A 23,261-nucleotide genomic window follows, 5' to 3' on the forward strand; every position below is an offset into this window, starting at 1 on the left:
GATTACCTAATTCCATATACGACTTGCGGTACTAGAAAGAGAATATTTGGTTTAATCTCGTTACTTTCAGCTTCACTTCTATATTACCGGGATATTAATAACACCTGATGTACTGGGATCGTTTAGCCCGTTACTTTCCTCTATAATATCCATGCCTTTTGGGTACAACAATGTTTGAATGCCCGCCTTCCTCATCTATCGCTCGGATTCCATTGCCAGGCAGACATTACCTTTTTAGCGCTGGTACAAACCTCTCTGTGTAATTTAGGCTACATTTCCTGAGTACTTCAGCCCTGAAAAACTCCTCTATACATGAGAAAACAAAGCCAATGTTGGAAAGGGAACGTATGAACAGCTTTGGCGCGAAACACATTACATATATAAATCAAACTTTGATAATGTCAACATTTTCGACAAAGTAAACAAAGAACAAACAAGGTACACATTTGAAACTTTGCAAATATAACAGAAGATGAATAAGACGATGAGCGTAAAAGAAAACACCAACAACATTAGTATTAGTCAACGCGCTACAATACAAAACTCGGTGATCCAGATTAAAGCTGTCTTTAAAATTTAAATTTGTGTTATTACATACGTGTGCTAACTGAGGAAGAACTTTGTGTGATGATATTCTTAATTATTGTAAGTTAATTTTATATTGTGGTCAAGATTCGATTAATTTGATGTTTTTGAGGTGAAGAAGATGACAAACAAATATTGACAAATCGTCGGTAAAAAATTAATAAAAAGCAGTCTGTATTTAGACACATTTATGTTCACCAAGCTTAAAAAACAAAAGCAGATCCCATGTCATTGACCTAAATATTGGATCAAACTGCACTCATTTATATGAGAGAAGTCTCGCCATGTCACCTGGGAGATGTTTGTGGGAAATTGTTTTTTATGAGTTTACCTAAAGCTCCGTTACCTTGTACTTTCTTACAAATCGACTGAATGATGTCAGTAATCTGAAGGTCTTTGTCACATTTCGATATTCAAGTTTATTTTGGGATATCTACATGTACAAATATGGGTACTGGACTTAGATGAGTGAGGCCTGTTCTTTTCTTTTTCTCCGAGACTGGTGAACGACAAACTATTTATAATTGAAAGTGTCTCCGACAAGATCATTAAGATCTGCGATGGTTGATCAGTTTAGATAACTTAATTCCTCACACTACAAAGCAAACCTTTGGTGGGATCTCGTAACTGATTTTCGTTTAGTCCCATCTGATCCAGGGGTCAGCTATACTGACCTTAGGACACCTAACTGTAGTAAGCATATCATCTGAGTCCTGGACCTAAACTAGGCATAATACCAAGATTTTCAGTTGTTTTTATTGTGTTCGGTTCGTGGAAACTTCAAATCATTTCTACATATTTTACGTCCACCTTACATTAACATACTTATGCATCTATAACTAGGCCAATGATTGAGCTGAAACACTTACATTATGGGTCGTCGTTTGTCCACAAATGATGAGGGTATTGACGATGATGAGGAGGAACACCACTTCGGACAATTCTTGGAAAAACTATTCAAATAACACGTTTTTTGTTGCTGTGGTTGATAGTTGTTGCTACAGCGGCTTCCCTTATGATGAACGGCAGAGAAGATTAGAATACAGGCGGTGGTTGTTGTTTCGGCGAATTTCTTATTGCTAAGCATTACAGTGATGATAGCGGCTATCCAAGTGTCGAATAATAATAATGATTGTGATGATGATGAAGTTGAATGCGCCAACAACGGCGACGTTAATACATAGAACCCGAATAAAAAGAATAACAAAACACAACAAATATCAGCTGTCATATAAATAGACCCCCGAGCTGAAAATTTGAACTAGCGACGCAAAAGGAGAAGAGAATTATTTGTTTTTGTTTTTATTGACAGTTACAATAAGAACAACAAGAACATTATTTGATGTATGGTAGCCGGTGGCGATTGCATTGGTTACAAAAACAACACGAGGAAAGGAAAATAAACCAAAAAAGTATTATAGAAAGGTATTAACAACGGCGATGACGACGACCACGTCTAGCGATAGTAATGTCGAAGGTGGCAGAAATACCGATAGTTTTTATACTTGTTTTGTTGTTGTTGTTTTTTTCTATTATATTATTGTTATTGTAATTCCCCTTTGTTTTATTTAAACGGAATTTAATTCATTAAATTTTTGTTACCATTTCACATTTTCAATGACTCAGAAAAAACCAAAATAATGAGATGTTTTCACTTTTTACAAAGGTTAGGAGGACAAAAACGTTTCCTCAATATTTTTCTTGTTTATTTTCATTAATCATGAAATTATTAGCACTGTAATGCCACTCATTTTATTTGGTAGGTAACGTGGAACTGTAACAGTTCTCACATATTTCACAATTTGTATTTAAATATTTTTTTTACATTTGTGTTGTTGTTGCTGGATTTTCACAAAGCCATGTTATTTTGTAATATTTGAGAATATTTTTATTGTTTTGTTTGTTGTTGTTGCTGCCTTTTGTAGTGGTGTATTACAACAATTTATACGTAAATGTCGTTGTCTTTCCGAACAAACCGAAAACAATCGAATTTTCCCTCTTTCGAAAATCAAATCAACGTTGTGTTCCATTCACGAACAATTGGAACTGACTGATTTGTTTCAATGGTGCCGTCTCTCATTTTGTATGCCTCGCATGAAATACAAAAATTGAAAATTCATTTTTTTTTCGTGTGCCGTTTGTTTTCTCTTCTTCCTACTCTTATTCAGTGTTTTGTGTGTCGTCTTCTTCTTGTGTGTGCCCTCCTCTCATTTGGTGATGTTTTTGTTTTTGAAAATCAAAACAATGAAATAAAGCGGCATGCATCGACCGTAGCCATTGTTGCACAGTGTGACGACAAACACTTTTTGTAGAGTTATTATATTTCCTTTAATTCTTTCTTCGATGTTCTGATTAGAAAATTCTTCAGGATTTCTTTTTTGCTTGTGAGCACAAGGAAGAGCTTAAAGGCCAGAATCTATCAGAAAACGTCAAAGAACGAGTGTAATCCTCTTGGAAGATTGTGAGCGCCACCGTTAACCAATATGGGCTCATCCACCGCCATAACTACCGGATTGCCCGCCATAGCAATGCAGATATCTGTAGAGCCTATTCCCCAAGGACTTCGGGATGGCTATTACATGGTATGTTAGAGGTGCTGCAGGTACTTCTTCCATGCAACAGTTAGGATTATACCGATCACGAGCCTCGTTTGCGTGAACAGAGGACACAAAGTCTCAAGTAAACAGTGGGTGAGATTTGATGTTTGAACAGGCCATGGTCGGTCTCAGTTCGAAAACATACTACAGGGCAAAGAAAAGTAGACCGAAGGATTGGTGCAACAAGTACGCGGTCTTGGCACGAAAAAAATCCAACACGCTGCAGCTGCGATTACTGTTTGTTTTGGTTTAACGCCAAGATTTTTCATCCGCACAATTGATATCAATCAACACAGATTGCGATGTTACTTATCACTCGACAAATATACGAACGACATCACCAACACCAGTCTTGCTGGAGGAGTAGTCGAACCTTGGTTCATTGTTTTGCCTAAACCATTTCACAGGTATAAAAACCAGTATATTTCGGTTTTATTCCATTTATTGCGTATTTATTATTTTTCAATCCAAGATGATTTATAAATAAATTTATAGCATTCACTTTTAGGCTTTAATCAATTAAATTCAAAGTTTTTTTTTATATTTTTCAATAAGATAAAAGTCTACAGACTAAAAAGGAAAAGCCATACGAGAGAGAGCTGGAAATACCAACCGTATAAATATAGGGTGAGATCAAAACAGTTGAAGCACTTGAAATGGACAAAGAACTCAAGCAATGTCATTCAAAAATGTCTGTACCTCCAATTTTAAAATGGAAAGGTGTTTTGTTTATTGGACACCAAGGAGTTGAATACTAATTCCATCTGGATAAATATTTGTAAAAAGTGGCTCCAGATGAAATCCCTTCAAAGGCCCATGACATTCAAGTAACCAACCTCGGCACAAAAATAGGAATAGCAGGATATAGCTCCACCCTGAAGAAAATGACAACAAAAATAGGAATAGCAGGAGATAGTGCCACCCTGAAGAAAATGAGAACACTAAATAAGCAAGGACCCCCAACCACTGCACAAATTCAAGGATGAAACGATAGATGGCAGCCCCACCACCCAAGACAGGCCAATCTACTTAGCTGGAGTAGAAAAACAATACTTAACCAAACTAACACAAGGCAAAATGAAAAACAATATCAGGATCATATGGCAATGACTATTTCCACACGAAATAGGACCCGCTTTGCGCAATAGAATGTACTCTTTATGACGTATCGAGGCCTTCCGTGCAAGCCTCGACATCTTATGACATCGAAATCTTAGGTATAAGCGAAATGAGATGGAGTAAAAGCGATGAACTTCCCAAAGGAAATGGTGGTGAAAGCGGAATTGGGATCATAATGTCGAAGAATACTAGGAGATCGTTGCAGACATGAAAACCAACAGCTGACCGTGTGATAATGGCTCGATTCAAGAGCAATGTAAGACACGTCACCATAGCACAGTGCTATGGCCCCACAGAAGATGGTAATAGCACAATTAATATCCACGCTTAATCAAATACAGAGAGGAGACATCATAATTCTCATGGGTGACTTTAACGCAAAACTAGGGAGCGACAATGGGAAAAAACGGATGTGGAGTTAAAAACAATAACGATGAGCGGTTCATAGAACTGTGTCAAACATTCCATCTTCCTGCACAAGGAGATTCATAAAAACACATGGACCTCACCGAGCGGCATTACTTGATCACATATGCGTAAATAGAGGACGAAAAAGCTCTATGTCAGACGTCAAAAACAAAAGAGGATCTGACATTGATCACGAGCTCATCATAGGCGACATTATGATCACATTGAAATACCCAAGAAGAAATACAAGGCGAAAACAACTACGCCTAAAACGGCTATACGCAAAAAAGTTATCAATAAATCAGCACCATACATGGGAAGACATCAAATGAACATATCACCAAGTTTCGGAAGAAACATTGGCCGTAATCCAAAACGGAGAAAAAATTGGATGTCAGACGACACTTGGAACCTAATTTCTCATAGCGGGGAACTTAAGATGCAGTTGAACGACAGCAATATCGCAAGTGAGCTATATCAATTACTAGCAGAACAAGTGAAGAAAGCTGGAAGAAAAGACAAAAGTTCCTGGAAAATCTAGCAAAAAACGCCGAGGATGCAGCTAGCCGGAACAACATGAGAAAGCTACACCGGACAATAGAAGGTGTACCAGAACCCAAACAATAAATAGAAGGTGTACCAGAAGCCAAGCAATAAATATCGCAATGTTAGGCTACTAACGAACAATGATGAACAATTTCAAAGATGGAGAGAACATTTCGAAGAAATTAGTAACGTCAGAAACCCCACTGAAAATAACGAAATGTACAATAGCAGTCCAATGGAAAATAGGCTGAATATACCGCGTAACCCTCCCAGCTTCAACGAAATAAAAGAGGTAAAAAAGTTTACCGGCGAAAGCTCTACAAGTCAACGACAGAACCGCATCTGATTTACTTCGACCTCACATCATAACATCTTAGGAGGAAGAAAGACTGCCTCCAATATGGAAGAAATGGCGACTTGAAAGATTGTAATAACTGCAGAGGAATAACACAGGCCAATACCTTACGAGTCATAATTTAACAATCTATAGCAGGGTGAACTATGTGCGCAACTTCATTGCTTGTAGCAGGGAATATATTTGTCATGTCTCCTCAAGAAAAGTTGAATTTCTAAAATATTTTATCTATTAACAGCAACAGAGCAATGGCTCAGGCCCATTTTAAATTAATGTCTTTCTAAAAAATTAATGCAAAAGCGATAGGACTCAAAATCAACATAAAAAAACCAAACGCATGCGCCTAGAAACTCAAAACACTCAGCCTGGCGGACTTCCGAAAGGTCTCTTGCTTTTTTGTCATGAAACAAATCTCATGAAATTAGGCGTTCTTAGATCCAGTTCCCCGCTACTGCAATTTCATAAATTTACTCTAGTATGGATTCCAGAGACATCCACCAAGGAATCCATGGTATGCAGGAAAAAAAAGAGGGATGGTCCGAAAATTCTACCAAAGAGTGAAACATCAAACTGATGGCTTTGGAACTGGCACATCCTCCTGTAGAAACCAGCAAGGTAATCTGGTAACTAATACAGATAGTATGCTAAGGATGTGGAAAGAGCATTTTTCCAAACTGTTGGTATCCAATATTAGCGAAGTCGACGAAGATACCACAGATCCAATCCCAGAAGATGGTATTAAATGTATACCACCCGGCCAAGATGAGGTAAAGACAGCAATAAACCGGCTGAAGAATAATAAGGCAGAAGGAGCTGATGGCCTAAAAGCCGAGCTGTTTAAAACCGGAGGCGACACGCTGATAAGGTGTATGCATCAGCTAGTTAGCTCCAACTGGTAGGAAGAACGCGTACCCGACGATTGGAACCTGAGCATCCTGTGTCCCGTCCATAAGAAAGGAGATAAAACTTTATGCTCCAACTATAGGGGCATAAGTCTTCTCCTTATCGCCTACAAGATAGTGTCAAGGATATTGTGCGAACGACAAAAGCCCATGGTCAACTAAATAATTGGACCATAGCAATGCGACTTTAGACCTGGCAAGTCCACCGTTGACTAGATATTTACCCTGCGGCAAATCCTGGAGAAGACCCAAGAGATGCAGATCGACACCACCACCTTTTTGTCGATTATAAAGCAGTCTTCAACAGCCCGCTACGTTCAAAGGTATTCCAAGCCATGTCTGAATTTGGTATCCCCGCAAAGTTTATTCGGCTTTGTAAAATAGGAAAGAACCTCTCCGAAGAGTTTTGTAGCAAAAGATGTTTCAGGCAAGGATACAGCCTTTCGTGTGATCATTTCAACATCCTGCTAGAAAAGGTTATACGAGAGGCAAACGTCAAAAGAAGTGGCACAATCTACACCAATAGCCACATGTTACTTGCTATGCTGATGATATAGACATCATGGGACGATCAGTAAAAGAAGTAACCGATACCTTTATGAAGGTCGAAGGAGAATCTGCTAAAGTGGGTCTGGCAGTAAACGGCGAGAAGACCAAGTTGATGGTGTCGACGCGCAATGCGTCCATAAAGATCGGGCGAACTGTTGAAGTTGGTTCCTATAATTTTGAGGTAGTAAAAGACTTCGGCACCGCCGTAAACACAACAAACGACATCAGTTGTGAAATAAAAAGAAGAATTGTATTGGCCAACATATGCTACTTTGGCTTAAGTAAGCACTTCAAAAGCCACAACTGATCAAACAAAAATAACGCTTTACAAAACTGATACTACCCGTGCTGATGTATGGTTCCGAAGCCTGGGTACTTGCGCAAGCAGATAAGGCAGTGCTTGGCGTGTTTGAGAGAAAAATTCTTCGAAAGATCTAGGGACCAATCTGCGTGGACGGTGAATATCGACGTCGTATGAACCACGAGCTGTATCTGCTATACAACGACATCAATATAGTTAAAGGCATCGAGATGCAGCGATTGCGTTGGTTAGGCCATATAATAAGAATGAGCGGTGATGAACCCGCTAAAAAGGCGTATAAATTCGAGCCACATGGCGGTGCAAGCAGAATTGGCAGGCCAAAGAATAGATGGCGAAAACAATTAGATGAAGAGATGACAAAGCGCGGTATTCCAAAAAGAGAAGCGCGAAACAGAGGGAATTTGAGATCTTTTCTTACTTCGGTCTATGGAACAAATGTTCTGTAATGGGCCAGCTATTTAAGTAAGTGTGGAATTAGAGGAAGAAAATCAACTATACAAATTAAAGGAATTATATGCACGATTGGAACTATATGAACTCAAGGAACTATATAAATGTAAGAGCCCGATATAGTTCCAATAGTTCCTTGGAACTAGTTCGTTTCGGTACTACACAACTCTAACGCACAGAAAATTCAACACAGACCTTAACAAAATGGCCTTCGAATGGAATCCCCAAAGTACAATTCAGCCAGAAAACAAGAACTTTATGCCCAGAAATACGAAGTATCGAACATAATAGACAACGTTGGAACGAACTCGTTTCCACCCTATGTTCCGTGTGGGAAGGGTATACGAGTATTTTAACAAGAACATTATACATGTAATGTTCAAATGTACATAGAAATGTATTTCAATATTGTTAAAAAAATGTTCCCAAGGAAACAAATGAATTTCTTGACTTGTCCGGGTCCACACTAGAGTGATTTTATTGAAAAAATTGTATTTCATGCATCTCTAGATCGACCTCCATAGTAAAGTAAAATCATAAAATTGCTGTAGTGGGGAATTCGATTTAAGAACACATAATTTCATGAAATTTTTTAATGAAATTCACGCTAGTGTGGACCGGGACCTTAGAAACTGAATTTTTTTTTTTTGCAATTTTAAAAGCTATGTTGCGGTTGTTTTCATTTTACTAAAAATGTAGACAAGGTGTTCCACTAAATTTTGTCTCCTATTTATCTCCTGATTTAATTTTGGATTGATTGGCTCCCTTTTACCGTCTTTGTAATATGATATTGGTTTTGTATTTCTAATATTTTTAATATAATTTTTTATTCCTTCCTTTTGAATAATTTTTTATTCCCTCCTTTACTTTATGCTAAAAGTTTGTTAATCAAAAAATAATTTTAAATTGGAATTGCAAAGAATTGATTTTAAACCAAATAAAATATTAGGTAAAATCAACAAACTATTCCGAAACATAATACTTTTATTTTAATCTGGCAACAATGTCTATTCCGAAAATTATTGTTTAGATTTTGGTTTGTGTCTACGAAATAAATAGGTTCAGGGTTGTATTACGAATTTCTAACAAACCATTTGCATCCCACCACACACGTTTGTTCGGATATATTCTATGGCCATTGTACTCTTGAGACAATAAAAGATAAGAATGTTTTAACGTGTCAAATGAAATAAGGTAAATATCAACATGTTTCTGCAGGGTTGACAAATTATTTACAGCAGAAAATTTGCATTGGAACTTACGACTAATACAAAATATACCGAGTAAATGTGTGCCATTTTAGGGTAATTTCATAGAATGCCTATTTTGATTGCTTAGTACAGTCAAAAAATGTTATAGAATAATAAAGTTAAGTACATATGTAATATTAAATAATATGTTCTTGTGACTTCATTTCATTCTACATTTCTAATATGTAATCCTAGCTGTTGCTGTTTATATCCTTAAGGTACCACACTATTTAGAAAAAGATATCTTTTAAAGTGCTAATTTGTTGATAACTTTACATCACCTACAAAACTACTTCCACAAAAATATTTGTTGTTCCTTTTGAAGTGCAAATTTGTTGATAATTTCTTCATCGGTTCCTGGGTATGAATTCACTTCATTCTACCTTTGTAATATGTAATCCTGGGGGGTTACTCTCTACCGCGATGCGTTAAAAAATGCGATGCGTAAGGAAATTAAATGCGTTTTAGTATCTCCTTTCGCCATTATTTTTATTCCTTTTTTCATTTCTGGCACCGCCGTTATCTGTAATACAAAAGCATATGTCAAAATCGTGTGTTAACGCAAATATCTTGCGCTAACAAAATACCAAACGCAACACAATACAGAGTAACCCCCCTGGATATTGTCATTCTTATATCCTCAAAAATCCATTTTCATCTACAGATATCTTTTAAAGTGCTTATTTGTTGATAATTGTTCATGATCTACAGTATATGGAGTGTCAATGATGGCTAAAGACATCTTTTGAAGTGCAAATTTGTTGATAATTTCTTCTTTGGTTCCCGTGTATGAATTCATTTCATTCTACCTTTCTAATATGCAATAATATATATTTTAATTCTTATTCTAAAGAATCCATTTCTGCATAAAGAATTCTTTTGAAGTGCAAATTTGTTGATATTTTCTTCTTCGGTTCCTGAGTGTGAATTCATTTCATTCTACCTTTCTAATATGTACTCCTAAGTATTGTCATTCTTCATCATCTACAGAATATGGAGTGTCAATGACGGCTTAAGGAATCTTTTAAAGTGCAAATTTGTTGAGAATTTCATCTTCGGTTCCTGAGTATGAATTCATTTCATTCTACCTTTCTAATATGTACTTCTAAGTTTTTTCATTCTTATATCCTCAAGAAACACTTTCTAGCTACTGATATCTTTTAAAGTGTTGATTTTTTCGATAGTTTTTCATCATCTACAGAATATGGAGTTTCAATTACCGCTAAAGAAATCTGTTGAAGTGCAAATTTGTTGATAATTTCTTCTTCGGTTCCTGAATGTGAATTGATTTTATTCTACTTTTCTAATATGTTACCCTAGAATACTATTTCCATTCTTATATCCTCAGGAATATATTTATATACTCATATATAATTTAAGTCGTAATATGTTGACAATTGTTCATCATCTACAGAATATGGAGTGCCAATGTCGGCTAAAGAAATCTTTTGTAGTGCAAATTTGTTGATAATGTATACTTCGTCTTACATATCGTCATTTTTATATCCTCAAGAATCCATTTCTAGTGCTTTTAAATTGCTAATTTGTTAATAATTTTTCAATCAATTCTACCTTTACCATATGTAATTCTAGATATTGTCATTCTTTTATCCTCAAGAATTAATTTCTATCTAAAGATATCTTTTAAAGTGCTAATTTCTTGATAATTTGTCATGATCTACAAGATATGGAGTTTCAATGGCGGCTAAAGAATCTTTTTAAGTGCAAATTTGTTGATAATTTCTTCTTTAGTTCCTGAGTATGAATTCATTGCATCCTACTTTTGTAATCTGTATGTCAGTAGATACTGTCATTCTTATATCTCAATAATCCATTTGTATATACAGATATATATTTTTAGTGCTAATTTGTTGATAATTTTTCATCATCTACAGAATATGGAGAGAAATCTTTTAAAGTGCAAATTTGTTGATAATTTTTTCTTGGGTTCCTGAGTATGAGTTCAATTCATCCTACATTTCTAAAGCGGTTTCTAGACTTTAATTCATTATTTAGTATACCAATCATCTGAACTTTAATACCTAGAGTAGTCTGTAAAAATAGTTTTTATGCAGAAGATATCTTTTGCAATTTTTTTGATGATTTTCTTATAACAAAGTAGTTCATCATTCAATTTATTATTTACATTTGATACCATCCTTTAGAAATAGTTCTTATTCATACATATACATAGTGTTCCAATAGCGTAAAATGTCTTTCAAACAATGATAACTTTTAGAAGTTCTTTCTAAATTTCTACTTTCACAATACTTACTGCTTATCTCTGGCATTGAATAATAAAAATCCGTATGATAGTAATGGTATAAACCAACCTGAGCCGGTTTTGCCGTTTTCGATTTGATTAAACCACGTTTTTCCATTTCTTTTAATCTCAGTTCAATATTTTCCATCTTCGTTTAATTTTTATTTTCAACAATTAAAACAATTTATTCTTCACCATGTACCGTGTCTGAACTCTAAAGTCTAACTAACAATTGGAAAACTATTTTCAACATTTTAGTGGTGATAATAAGTAATTTACTTCATCATAATCGCCTGCTTTGTTTCATCTTTTACACTATTTATTTACAGAGATAGAAAACCAAATGTCAGTTGGCAAGCAGGCAGACAGACAGGTCATATCATATGCCGGGGTTTTTGTTTATTTAATGCAGTGGACTATGATAGTCATTGGCTTCCTTTAAGCAGGAGAGCTGAATGAGCTACCATGATGACTGCATACTCAAGTAATCCGAGTAAAAACAAACACAAAAAATTGTTGTATTTTATATTGATAATTTTTTACATTATCTGTAACATCCCACGCCACATACCGACATATTTATACGTTATGGGTAAATCAATCTCCGGTAATCTAAAGATATTTTTAATGGAAAAAAATCCGATGGACTTCAAGAGTAAGAGGAGGGTTACAATTTAATCAAGAAAGAAAGTCCGAAGTGCTGGGGATACTATAATAGTAAGAGAAAACGGGATTCCTCAACCAGGAGAGAATGTGCTACTATCATGACATCCAAGTAAAAACAAAACGAAGAAATGTATCATAAATTTAAAATTAAAAAAAATTGACAGTATCCGTAACATCCCACGTCACACACAGACATATTTATATGTTTTGTGTAAATCAATCTGCGGTAATGACATTTTCACGCAAAAAAAGAGTAGTTTGAAACGATGTATATTTAACATATGATTTGTCACTGTTTGTATAGATAATGTACACAAAAAGTGACAGATCGTATATTCAAATATATATCGTGTAAACGACCTCTTATAGAAGAGTCACAGTTAATGTGAAATTATTACAGTTAAATGAAAATGAAGTCAAGCAAACAATAGCAGCACCCTTTCTTTAAGAATGGGTCTATAAAAACTCCCTTTCTTTAAGAATGGGTCTATAGAAACAACCTTTCTTTAAGAATGGGTGTATAGAAACACCCTTTCTTTAAGAATGGGTCTATAGAAACACCCTTTCTTTAAGAATGGGTCTATAGAAACACCCTTTCATTAAGAATGGGTCTATAGAAACACCCTTTCTTTCAGAAATGGTCTAAAGAAGCACCCTTTATTTCCGAAAGGGTCTAAAGAAGTACCCTTTATTTCCGAAAGGGTCTAAAGTAGCACCCTTTATTTCCGAAAGGGTCTATAGACGCACACCTTCTTTTAGAAAGGGTATATATGAGCGCACTTTCTTTCAGAAAGGGTCTCTAGAAGAAGTCTGTCTTTCAGAAAGCGTCTATAGAAGCAGCCTTTCTTTCAGAAAGAATCTATAGAAGCAGCCTCTATTTCAAAAAGCGTCTATAGAAGAAGCCTAACTTTCAGAAAGCGTCTATAGAAGCAGCATTTCTTCTTCTATATACGCTTTCTGAGTGTGTAGAAGCGGCCTTTCTTGCAGAAATAATCTACAGAAGTAGCCTAACTTTCAGAAATAATCTACAGAAGTAGCCTAACTTTCAGAAATAATCTACAGAAGTAGCCTAACTTTCAAGTTCGCTTTCTTTCAGAAATGGTCTATAGAAGCACCCTTTCCTTTAGAAATGGTCTATAGAAGCACCCTTTCCTTTAGAAATGGTCTATAGAAGCACCCTTTCCTTTAGAAATGGTCTATAGAAGCACCCTTTCCTTTAGAAATGGTCTATAGAAGCACCCTTTCCTTTAGAAATGGTCTATAGAAGCACCCTTTCCTTTAGAAATGGTCTATAGAAGCACCCTTTCCTTTAGAAATGGTCTATAAAAGCACCCTTTCCTTTAGAAATGGTCTATAGAAGCACCCTTTCCTTTAGAAATGGTCTATAGAAGCACCCTTTCCTTAAGAAATGGTCTATAGAAGCACCCTTTCCTTTAGAAATGGTCTATAGAAGCACCCTTTCCTTAAGAAATGGTCTATAGAAGCACCCTTTCCTTTAGAAATGGTCTATAGAAGCACCCTTTCCTTTAGAAATGGTCTATAGAAGCACCCTTTCCTTTAGAAATGGTCTATAGAAGCACCCTTTCCTTTAGAAATGGTCTATAGAAGCACCCTTTCCTTTAGAAATGGTCTATAGAAGCACCCTTTCCTTTAGAAATGGTCTATAGAAGCACCCTTTCCTTTAGAAATGGTCTATAGAAGCACCCTTTCCTTTAGAAATGGTCTATAGAAGCACCCTTTCCTTTAGAAATGGTCTATAGAAGCACCCTTTCCTTTAGAAATGGTCTATAGAAGCACCCTTTCCTTTAGAAATGGTCTATAGAAGCACCCTTTCCTTAAGAAATGGTCTATAGAAGCACCCTTTCCTTTAGAAATGGTCTATAGAAGCACCCTTTCCTTTAGAAATGGTCTATAGAAGCACCCTTTCCTTTAGAAATGGTCTATAGAAGCACCCTTTCCTTTAGAAATGGTCTATAGAAGCACCCTTTCCTTTAGAAATGGTCTATAGAAGCACCCTTTCCTTTAGAAATGGTCTATAGAAGCACCCTTTCCTTTAGAAATGGTCTATAGAAGCACCCTTTCCTTTAGAAATGGTCTATAGAAGCACCCTTTCCTTTAGAAATGGTCTATAGAAGCACCCTTTCCTTTAGAAATGGTCTATAGAAGCACCCTTTCCTTTAGAAATGGTCTATAGAAGCACCCTTTCCTTTAGAAATGGTCTATAGAAGCACCCTTTCCTTTAGAAATGGTCTATAGAAGCACCCTTTCCTTTAGAAATGGTCTATAGAAGCACCCTTTCCTTTAGAAATGGTCTATAGAAGCACCCTTTCCTTTAGAAATGGTCTATAGAAGCACCCTTTCCTTTAGAAATGGTCTATAGAAGCACCCTTTCCTTTAGAAATGGTCTATAGAAGCACCCTTTCCTTTAGAAATGGTCTATAGAAGCACCCTTTCCTTTAGAAATGGTCTATAGAAGCACCCTTTCCTTTAGAAATGGTCTATAGAAGCACCCTTTCCTTTAGAAATGGTCTATAGAAGCACCCTTTCCTTTAGAAATGGTCTATAGAAGCACCCTTTCCTTTAGAAATGGTCTATAGAAGCACCCTTTCCTTTAGAAATGGTCTATAGAAGCACCCTTTCCTTTAGAAATGGTCTATAGAAGCACCCTTTCCTTTAGAAATGGTCTATAGAAGCACCCTTTCCTTAAGAAATGGTCTATAGAAGCACCCTTTCCTTTAGAAATGGTCTATAGAAGCACCCTTTCCTTTAGAAATGGTCTATAGAAGCACCCTTTCCTTTAGAAATGGTCTATAGAAGCACCCTTTCCTTTAGAAATGGTCTATAGAAGCACCCTTTCCTTTAGAAATGGTCTATAGAAGCACCCTTTCCTTTAGAAATGGTCTATAGAAGCACCCTTTCCTTTAGAAATGGTCTATAGAAGCACCCTTTCCTTTAGAAATGGTCTATAGAAGCACCCTTTCCTTTAGAAATGGTCTATAGAAGCACCCTTTCCTTAAGAAATGGTCTATAGAAGCACCCTTTCCTTAAGAAATGGTCTATAGAAGCACCCTTTCCTTTAGAAATGGTCTATAGAAGCACCCTTTCCTTTAGAAATGGTCTATAGAAGCACCCTTTCCTTTAGAAATGGTCTATAGAAGCACCCTTTCCTTAAGAAATGGTCTATAGAAGCACCCTTTCCTTAAGAAATGGTCTATAGAAGCACCCTTTCCTTTAGAAATGGTCTATAGAAGCACCCTTTCCTTTAGAAATGGTCTATAGAAGCACCCTTTCCTTTAGAAATGGTCTATAGAAGCACCCTTTCCTTTAGAAATGGTCTATAGAAGCACCCTTTCCTTTAGAAATGGTCTATAGAAGCACCCTTTCCTTTAGAAATGGTCTATAGAAGCACCCTTTCCTTTAGAAATGGTCTATAGAAGCACCCTTTCCTTTAGAAATGGTCTATAGAAGCACCCTTTCCTTTAGAAATGGTCTATAGAAGCACCCTTTCCTTTAGAAATGGTCTATAGAAGCACCCTTTCCTTTAGAAATGGTCTATAGAAGCACCCTTTCCTTTAGAAATGGTCTATAGAAGCACCCTTTCCTTTAGAAATGGTCTATAGAAGCACCCTTTCCTTTAGAAATGGTCTATAGAAGCACCCTTTCCTTTAGAAATGGTCTATAGAAGCACCCTTTCCTTTAGAAATGGTCTATAGAAGCACCCTTTCCTTAAGAAATGGTCTATAGAAGCACCCTTTCCTTTAGAAATGGTCTATAGAAGCACCCTTTCCTTTAGAAATGGTCTATAGAAGCACCCTTTCCTTTAGAAATGGTCTATAGAAGCACCCTTTCCTTTAGAAATGGTCTATAGAAGCACCCTTTCCTTTAGAAATGGTCTATAGAAGCACCCTTTCCTTTAGAAATGGTCTATAGAAGCACCCTTTCCTTTAGAAATGGTCTATAGAAGCACCCTTTCCTTTAGAAATGGTCTATAGAAGCACCCTTTCCTTTAGAAATGGTCTATAGAAGCACCCTTTCCTTTAGAAATGGTCTATACAAGCACCCTTTCCTTTAGAAATGGTCTATAGAAGCACCCTTTCCTTTAGAAATGGTCTATAGAAGCACCCTTTCCTTTAGAAATGGTCTATAGAAGCACCCTTTCCTTTAGAAATGGTCTATAGAAGCACCATTTCCTTTAGAAATGGTCTATAGAAGCACCCTTTCCTTTAGAAATGGTCTATAGAAGCACCCTTTCCTTAAGAAATGGTCTATAGAAGCACCCTTTCCTTTAGAAATGGTCTATAGAAGCACCCTTTCCTTTAGAAATGGTCTATAGAAGCACCCTTTCCTTTAGAAATGGTCTATAGAAGCACCCTTTCCTTTAGAAATGGTCTATAGAAGCACCCTTTCCTTTAGAAATGGTCTATAGAAGCACCCTTTCCTTTAGAAATGGTCTATAGAAGCACCCTTTCCTTTAGAAATGGTCTATAGAAGCACCCTTTCCTTTAGAAATGGTCTATAGAAGCACCCTTTCCTTTAGAAATGGTCTATAGAAGCACCCTTTCCTTTAGAAATGGTCTATAGAAGCACCCTTTCCTTTAGAAATGGTCTATAGAAGCACCCTTTCCTTTAGAAATGGTCTATAGAAGCACCCTTTCCTTTAGAAATGGTCTATAGAAGCACCCTTTCCTTAAGAAATGGTCTATAGAAGCACCCTTTCCTTTAGAAATGGTCTATAGAAGCACCCTTTCCTTTAGAAATGATCTATAGAAGCACGCTTTCCTTTAGAAATGGTCTATAGAAGCACCCTTTCCTTTAGAAATGGTCTATAGAAGCACCCTTTCCTTTAGAAATGGTCTATAGAAGCACCCTTTCCTTTAGAAATGGTCTATAGAAGCACTCTTTCCTTTAGAAATGGTCTATAGAAGCACCCTTTCCTTTAGAAATGGTCTATAGAAGCACCCTTTCCTTTAGAAATGGTCTATAGAAGCACCCTTTCCTTTAGAAATGGTCTATAGAAGCACCCTTTCCTTTAGAAATGGTCTATAGAAGCACCCTTTCCTTTAGAAATGGTCTATAGAAGCACCCTTTCCTTTAGAAATGGTCTATAGAAGCACCCTTTCCTTTAGAAATGGTCTATAGAAGCACCCCTCCCTTTACAAATGGTCTATAGAAGCACCCTTTCCTTTAGAAATGGTCTATAGAAGCACCCTTTCCTTTAGAAATGGTCTATATAAGCACCCTTTCCTTTAGAAATGGTCTATAGAAGCACCCTTTCCTTTAGAAATGGTCTATAGAAGCACCCTTTCCTTAGAAATGGTCTATAGAAGCACCCCTCCCTTTACAAATGGTCTATAGAAGCACCCTTTCCTTTAGAAATGGTCTATAGAAGCACCCTTTCCTTTAGAAATGGTCTATAGAAGCACCCTTTCCTTTAGAAATGGTCTATAGAAGCACCCTTTCCTTTAGAAATGGTCTATAGAAGCACCCTTTCCTTTAGAAATGGTCTATAGAAGCACCCTTTCCTTTAGAAATGGTCTATAGAAGCACCCTTTCCTTTAGAAATGGTCTATAGAAGCACCCTTTCCTTTAGAAATGGTCTATAGAAGCACCCTTTCCTTTAGAAATGGTCTATAGAAGCACCCTTTCCTTTAGAAATGGTCTATAGAAGCACCCTTTCCTTTAGAAATGGTCTATAGAAGCACCCTTTCCTTTAGAAATGGTCTATAGAAGCACCCTTTCCTTTAGAAATGGTCTATAGAAGCACCCTTTCCTTTAGAAATGGTCTATAGAAGCACCCTTTCCTTTAGAAATGGTCTATAGAAGCACCCTTTCCTTTAGAAATGGTCTATAGAAGCACCCTTTCCTTTAGAAATGGTCTATAGAAGCACCCTTTCCTTTAGAAATGGTCTATAGAAGCACCCTTTCCTTTAGAAATGGTCTATAGAAGCACCCTTTCCTTTAGAAATGGTCTATAGAAGCACCCTTTCCTTTAGAAATGGTCTATAGAAGCACCCTTTCCTTTAGAAATGGTCTATAGAAGCACCCTTTCCTTTAGAAATGGTCTATAGAAGCACCCTTTCCTTTAGAAATGGTCTATAGAAGCACCCTTTCCTTTAGAAATGGTCTATAGAAGCACCCTTTCCTTTAGAAATGGTCTATAGAAGCACCCTTTCCTTTAGAAATGGTCTATAGAAGCACCCTTTCCTTTAGAAATGGTCTATAGAAGCACCCTTTCCTTTAGAAATGGTCTATAGAAGCACCCTTTCCTTCAGAAATGGTCTATAGAAGCACCCTTTCCTTTAGAAATGGTCTATAGAAGCACCCCTCCCTTTACAAATGGTCTATAGAAGCACCCTTTCCTTTAGAAATGGTCTATAGAAGCACCCTTTCCTTTAGAAATGGTCTATAGAAGCACCCTTTCCTTTAGAAATGGTCTATAGAAGCACCCTTTCCTTTAGAAATGGTCTATAGAAGCACCCTTTCCTTTAGAAATGGTCTATAGAAGCACCCTTTCCTTTAGAAATGGTCTATAGAAGCACCCTTTCCTTTAGAAATGGTCTATAGAAGCACCCTTTCCTTTAGAAATGGTCTATAGAAGCACCCTTTCCTTTAGAAATGGTCTATAGAAGCACCCTTTCCTTTAGAAATGGTCTATAGAAGCACCATTTTTTCAGAAAAGGGACAATAAAACCACCCTTTCTTTCAGAAAACGGGCTATAGAACCACCCATTTATTTTAGAAAAGGGGCTATAGAAGCACCCTTTCTTTTAGAAAAGGGGCTACAGAAGCACAATTTCTTTCAGAAAAGGTGCAATAGAACTACCCTTTCTTTCAGAAAAAGGGCTATAGAACCGCCCATTTCTTTTAGAAAAGGGGCTATAGAAGCCCCCTTTCTTTTAGAAAAGGGGCTATAGAAGCCCCCTTTCTTTTAGAAAAGGGGCTATAGAACCACCCTTTCTTTTAGAAAAAGGGCGATAGAAGCACCCTTTCTTTTAGAAAAAGGGCGATAGAAGCACCCTTTTTACAGAAAAGTTGATATAGAAGCACCCTTTCTTTCAGAAAAGGGGCTGTAGAAGTACCCTTTCCTTCAGAAAAGGTGTATCGGAGAACCCTTTCTTTCAAAAAGGATCTATAGAAGCATTATTTCTTTCAGAAATAAACCCTTTCTTTTAGAAAGGCTTTATAGAAGCACCCTTTCTTTCAAAAAGGGTCTATAGAAGCACCATTGATTTCAGCAAGTTCTATAGACCCTTTATAAAATCACCCTTTCTTTTAGAAAGGTCTATAGACCCTTTATGGAAGCACCCTTTCTTTTAGAAAGGTCTATAGACCCTTTATGGAAGCACCCTTTCTTTTAGAAAGGTCTATAGACCCTTTATGGAAGCACCCTTTCTTTTAGACAGGGTCTATAGAAGCACCCTTTCTTTTAGAAATGTCTATAGAAGCAGCCTTCTATCAGAAAGGGTCTATAGAAGCAGCTTTTCTTTCAGAAAGGGTCTATAGAAGAGGCCTTTCTTTCAGAAAGTGTCTATATAAGCAGCCTTACTTTCAGAAAGGTTTTATAGAAGAAGTCTTTCTGTCAGAAAGAGTCTACCGAAACTTTCTTTCAGAAAGGTTTTATAAAAGAAGTCTTTCTTTCAGAAAGGGTCTATCGAATCACCCTTGCTTTCAGAAAGGGTCTATCGAAGCACCCTTGCTTTCAGAAAAGAGTCTATGGAAGCACCATTTCTTTGAGAAAGGTTCTATAGAAGCACCCTTTCTTTCATTTTAGTTCAGAATACTTCATGGTGGAAGGCAATGATAACAAGTTCGGACCAGCAAAAATTAACGTTTTTTACTTGTTAAAATAATCTATTCCTTTTTTACTTTCTTATGCCCTCACTGATGCAATATTTTTCTTTCACTCTCTTACAGATCAGGAAAGAAAACCACATGTTACTACATGTAAGTACCCCTCCAATTGACCTTCCCTTCATATTAAACAAATAGTTCTGGAAATTTTTCCTTTTGATTAAACTTTATTAGATAAAATGTTCAACAAACCACTTAAAATCTAATCCAAAACGTATTCTCTAACTTATCAAATAAAAAGATTCAGCAAAGATAAAAATGTTGGTTTGCAATGCTGCGATCGATTAGCATACAAAACTTATATCGCTGAATTCTCTCAATGCAATTCAATTGCAAAATTCAGTTACACTTAATCGATAAAATATTAATATATAAGTATATTGAAATATATATGTATGGGTTCGAAAACATTCGAACTTCCTCTTATGCATAGTTTAGATGTTACGACTAGCCTTATTCGAAAATTAATTCTCTAAATAAGAAAATGTCTGTTTTTTGTTTTCGAATTGTTTTTGTTTGTTTTTCGGTAAAGCTCCAAACCATTGACTTTGAGACTTAAAAAACTAGGATTTTATGTGATTTTGTTTTCAACTTAACCTAATCCATGGACCACATAATTAAATATAATATGCGGGACCAAGAAGTTCCTTAATTTAATTACTAATTAAATTTTCTATGGAGACCCAGCTCCAGTTTTGACGGTCGTCCATCATTTGTTTGGGTTTACATATAAGAATCGACCGGATAACGTTCAGCTTCTTCTAGCATATGGCGAAAATCCATTCTCTGACCTCCGGTCTGACCGTTCATATATGATGTGGGACCCTTATTATTATTGTTGTTATTTGCTAATTGATGACCGCTAGTGTTGCGATTCTTCAAATGGCCATTCATGAGACTGACATGATGGCTTATTGTTGGCACTGCACCAGGCACATTATTTTCTAAATCCTGTAGTATGGCATCCGTTTGTTGGTTCATGTGTGATCCAGCTGCTGCACCTGCTCCCAGGCCCGCAGCCGCTGCCATGCCCATATGGCTTACATTGTTTGCTGTAGCACCTGTTAGGTTTTGTATGTGATTGCGAATGGATTTTTCAAATTCACGCTGCACCGATGGGCTATCCGTGTCGCCATCGATCTGTAAGAAAAAAAATATAGGTGTTGTTTTTATTACAAATAAATTCCATGATGAAAAATTGCAAACAATTTGACGTACAATTTGCAAACGATTGCTGTTATCCATTGCCTTAAGCATTGGCAAAGTTTGTTCGCGGAATAGTTCCAGTCTGCGACGAAATGAGGACACCGTGTCATCTATGCGTCCCCTGCCAAGTTGTAACTTTGAACAATCCAGCAGGATTATGGGTGGGCGTTGTTTATACTGTAAATAAAGAAATTAAGAAAAATTGCAATTGAAGGATTATCAGAGGAGAGGAAAGATTTCCAGAACATTTGGAGCAGCCGAGCTAATTCCGAATGTATGTAAATAGATATCTTTTAAAGTGCAAATTTTTTGATATTTACTCTTCGGTTGTTATATAAATAAGAGTATTTTATACTATATTTATACAAGGACAGACACATTGCGACCAGACGAGCTAATTCCGGAACTGAACAGATATCTTTTGAAGTGCAAATTTGTTGATATTTACTCTTCGGTTGTTATGTGCGGACAGCAGGGTTAAATAAGTAGATTTTATACTATATTTTTACAAGGACAGACACGTTTACACCTTTTGTGTACTCTTCGGTTGCTATGTACGGACAGCAGAGTTAAATAAGTGGATTTTATACAATATTTTTACAGGTCCAGACAAATTGAAACCAGCCGAGCTAATTCCGAACCTAAACAGATATTTTTGGTTGCTATATGCGGACAGCAGAGTTAAATAAGTGGATTTTTACAAGGGCAGACACGTTAAGTCAAGCCGGGATAATTTCGGATATAAGCAGATATCTTTTGAAGTGCAAATTTGTTGATATTTACTTTTCGGTTGTTATGTGCGGACAGCAGGGTTAAATAAGTGGATTTTATACTATATTTTTACAGGCACATATACATTGGGACCAGCCGTGCTAATTCCGGATCTGCGCAGATATCTTTTGAAGTGCAAATTTGCTGATATTTATCCTTCGTTTGCTATGTACTTACAGCAGAGTTAAATAAGAGTATTTTATACTATATTTATACAAGGAGAGACACATTGGGACCAGCCATGCTAATTCCGGATCTAAGCAGATATCTTTTGAAGTGCAAATTTGTTGATATTTATTCTTCGGTTGCTATGTACTGACAGCAGAGTTAAATAAGTGGATATTTACAAGGACAGACACGTTAAGTCAAGCCGGGATAATTTCGGATCTAAGCAGATATCTTTTGAAGTGGAAATTTGTTGATATGTACTCTTCGATTGCTACGTACGGACAGCAGAGTAAAATAAGTGGTTTTTATACAATATTTTCACAAGGACATACAAATTGGGATCATCCGAACTAATTTTAGATCTAAACAGATACCTTTTGAAGTGCAAATTTGTCGATATTTTGCTAGGCAGGGCTAAAAACTATCCGAAGAACCTCACTTACCTTATCTTCAAAGTATTTAACCTGCTGCATATTCCGTGGGAAACCATCAATGATGACACCCTGTTTATCTGACATTTGTCGCAAATTCGTTTCCAAAATAGTATTAATGGCCTTTTCCGGGGCCATTTCACCTGCCGCCAGAGCTTCCTTGACTGCATAACTTTCTGTATTGGCACGTGGCGCAGCATCAGTAATGCTACGCAAGAGGCGACCCACACTATGTAAATGACACACATTACAAATTATTACACATGAATCTTCTTCAAAATCGCCTCCAACTTACCTAAAATGAGTCCATCCCGGATTCAAACCAACCGCCTTCATACACAATGTTGCCTTATTGCTACCGGGACCACCAATAACCCATATAACCGGTGGTATACCATTCATATCGGTGCTCATTGATGTGGCAGCATTTGTCAACATTGGTTGTCGTGTTACAGCTCCACCCGCCGAACCCACCGCCTGGGCAGCATTAGAGGCAATATGCGATATAACTGCATTGGTTATATTCCGATCATCCACCGCATTGTTGTTCAACATCTGTTGGTGTTGTTGCTGTGATGGCACTGTTGAAATTGATTGACCAGCGTTATAATTAAGATTTCCTGGAATATTCTGTTGTGGTGCTTGACTAGGTGCCGTGTCTACGCTAACTATACTGCCCGGTATATCATTTATCCCTCTGCCCATACCTGTTACTCCATTGAGAATGGCCTCCTGATTTTCCAATGAACTCAAAATGTCAAGCACAGCTGAACGGAAATCTTTATACACCTCAGATGGAGCTCGTTCACCATTAACCTATAC

General features: G+C 36.8%; 2 protein-coding genes and 1 long non-coding RNA gene across 5 annotated transcripts in view; 1 reads left to right on the forward strand and 2 right to left on the reverse strand.

Annotated features, from left to right (window-relative positions):
- The window catches only part of LOC141393639 (uncharacterized), a 43,814-nt gene extending 32,151 nt beyond the window's left edge, over window positions 1-11,663 (reverse strand). Inside the window, exon 1 of one of the 2 annotated variants that reach the window (XM_073966948.1) lies at window positions 11,359-11,663. In XM_073966948.1, coding sequence (XP_073823049.1) covers window positions 11,359-11,494 — 136 coding nt within the window. In that variant the 5' untranslated portion in view covers window positions 11,495-11,663. Of the gene's footprint in view, window positions 1-1,454; window positions 2,773-11,358 lie in introns of those variants that run through there. The other variant, XM_073966950.1, reaches the window with a different exon arrangement.
- Window positions 1-23,261, forward strand: part of LOC141393646 (uncharacterized) — a 194,925-nt gene that overhangs the window by 50,667 nt on the left and 120,997 nt on the right. The window contains exon 2 of the long non-coding RNA XR_012410151.1: window positions 19,927-19,956. This is a non-coding gene — a long non-coding RNA (uncharacterized lncRNA). The remainder of the gene's footprint in view (window positions 1-19,926; window positions 19,957-23,261) is intronic.
- The window catches only part of LOC141393641 (uncharacterized), a 64,366-nt gene continuing 61,115 nt past the window's right edge, over window positions 20,011-23,261 (reverse strand). Inside the window, exons 5-9 of one of the 2 annotated variants that reach the window (XM_073966957.1) lie at window positions 23,147-23,255; window positions 22,735-23,020; window positions 22,452-22,668; window positions 21,082-21,246; window positions 20,011-21,003 (exon numbers count right to left, since the gene is read on the reverse strand). In XM_073966957.1, the coding sequence (XP_073823058.1) occupies window positions 20,587-21,003; window positions 21,082-21,246; window positions 22,452-22,668; window positions 22,735-23,020; window positions 23,147-23,255 (1,194 nt within the window). In that variant the 3' untranslated portion in view covers window positions 20,011-20,586. Of the gene's footprint in view, window positions 21,004-21,081; window positions 21,247-22,451; window positions 22,669-22,734; window positions 23,256-23,261 lie in introns of both variants that reach the window. The other variant, XM_073966955.1, reaches the window with a different exon arrangement.

Source organism: Musca autumnalis, unplaced genomic scaffold (genome assembly GCF_047663935.1).
Source record: "Musca autumnalis isolate F117 unplaced genomic scaffold, ASM4766393v1 scaffold_2, whole genome shotgun sequence".
Classification (NCBI taxonomy): domain Eukaryota; kingdom Metazoa; phylum Arthropoda; class Insecta; order Diptera; family Muscidae; genus Musca; species Musca autumnalis.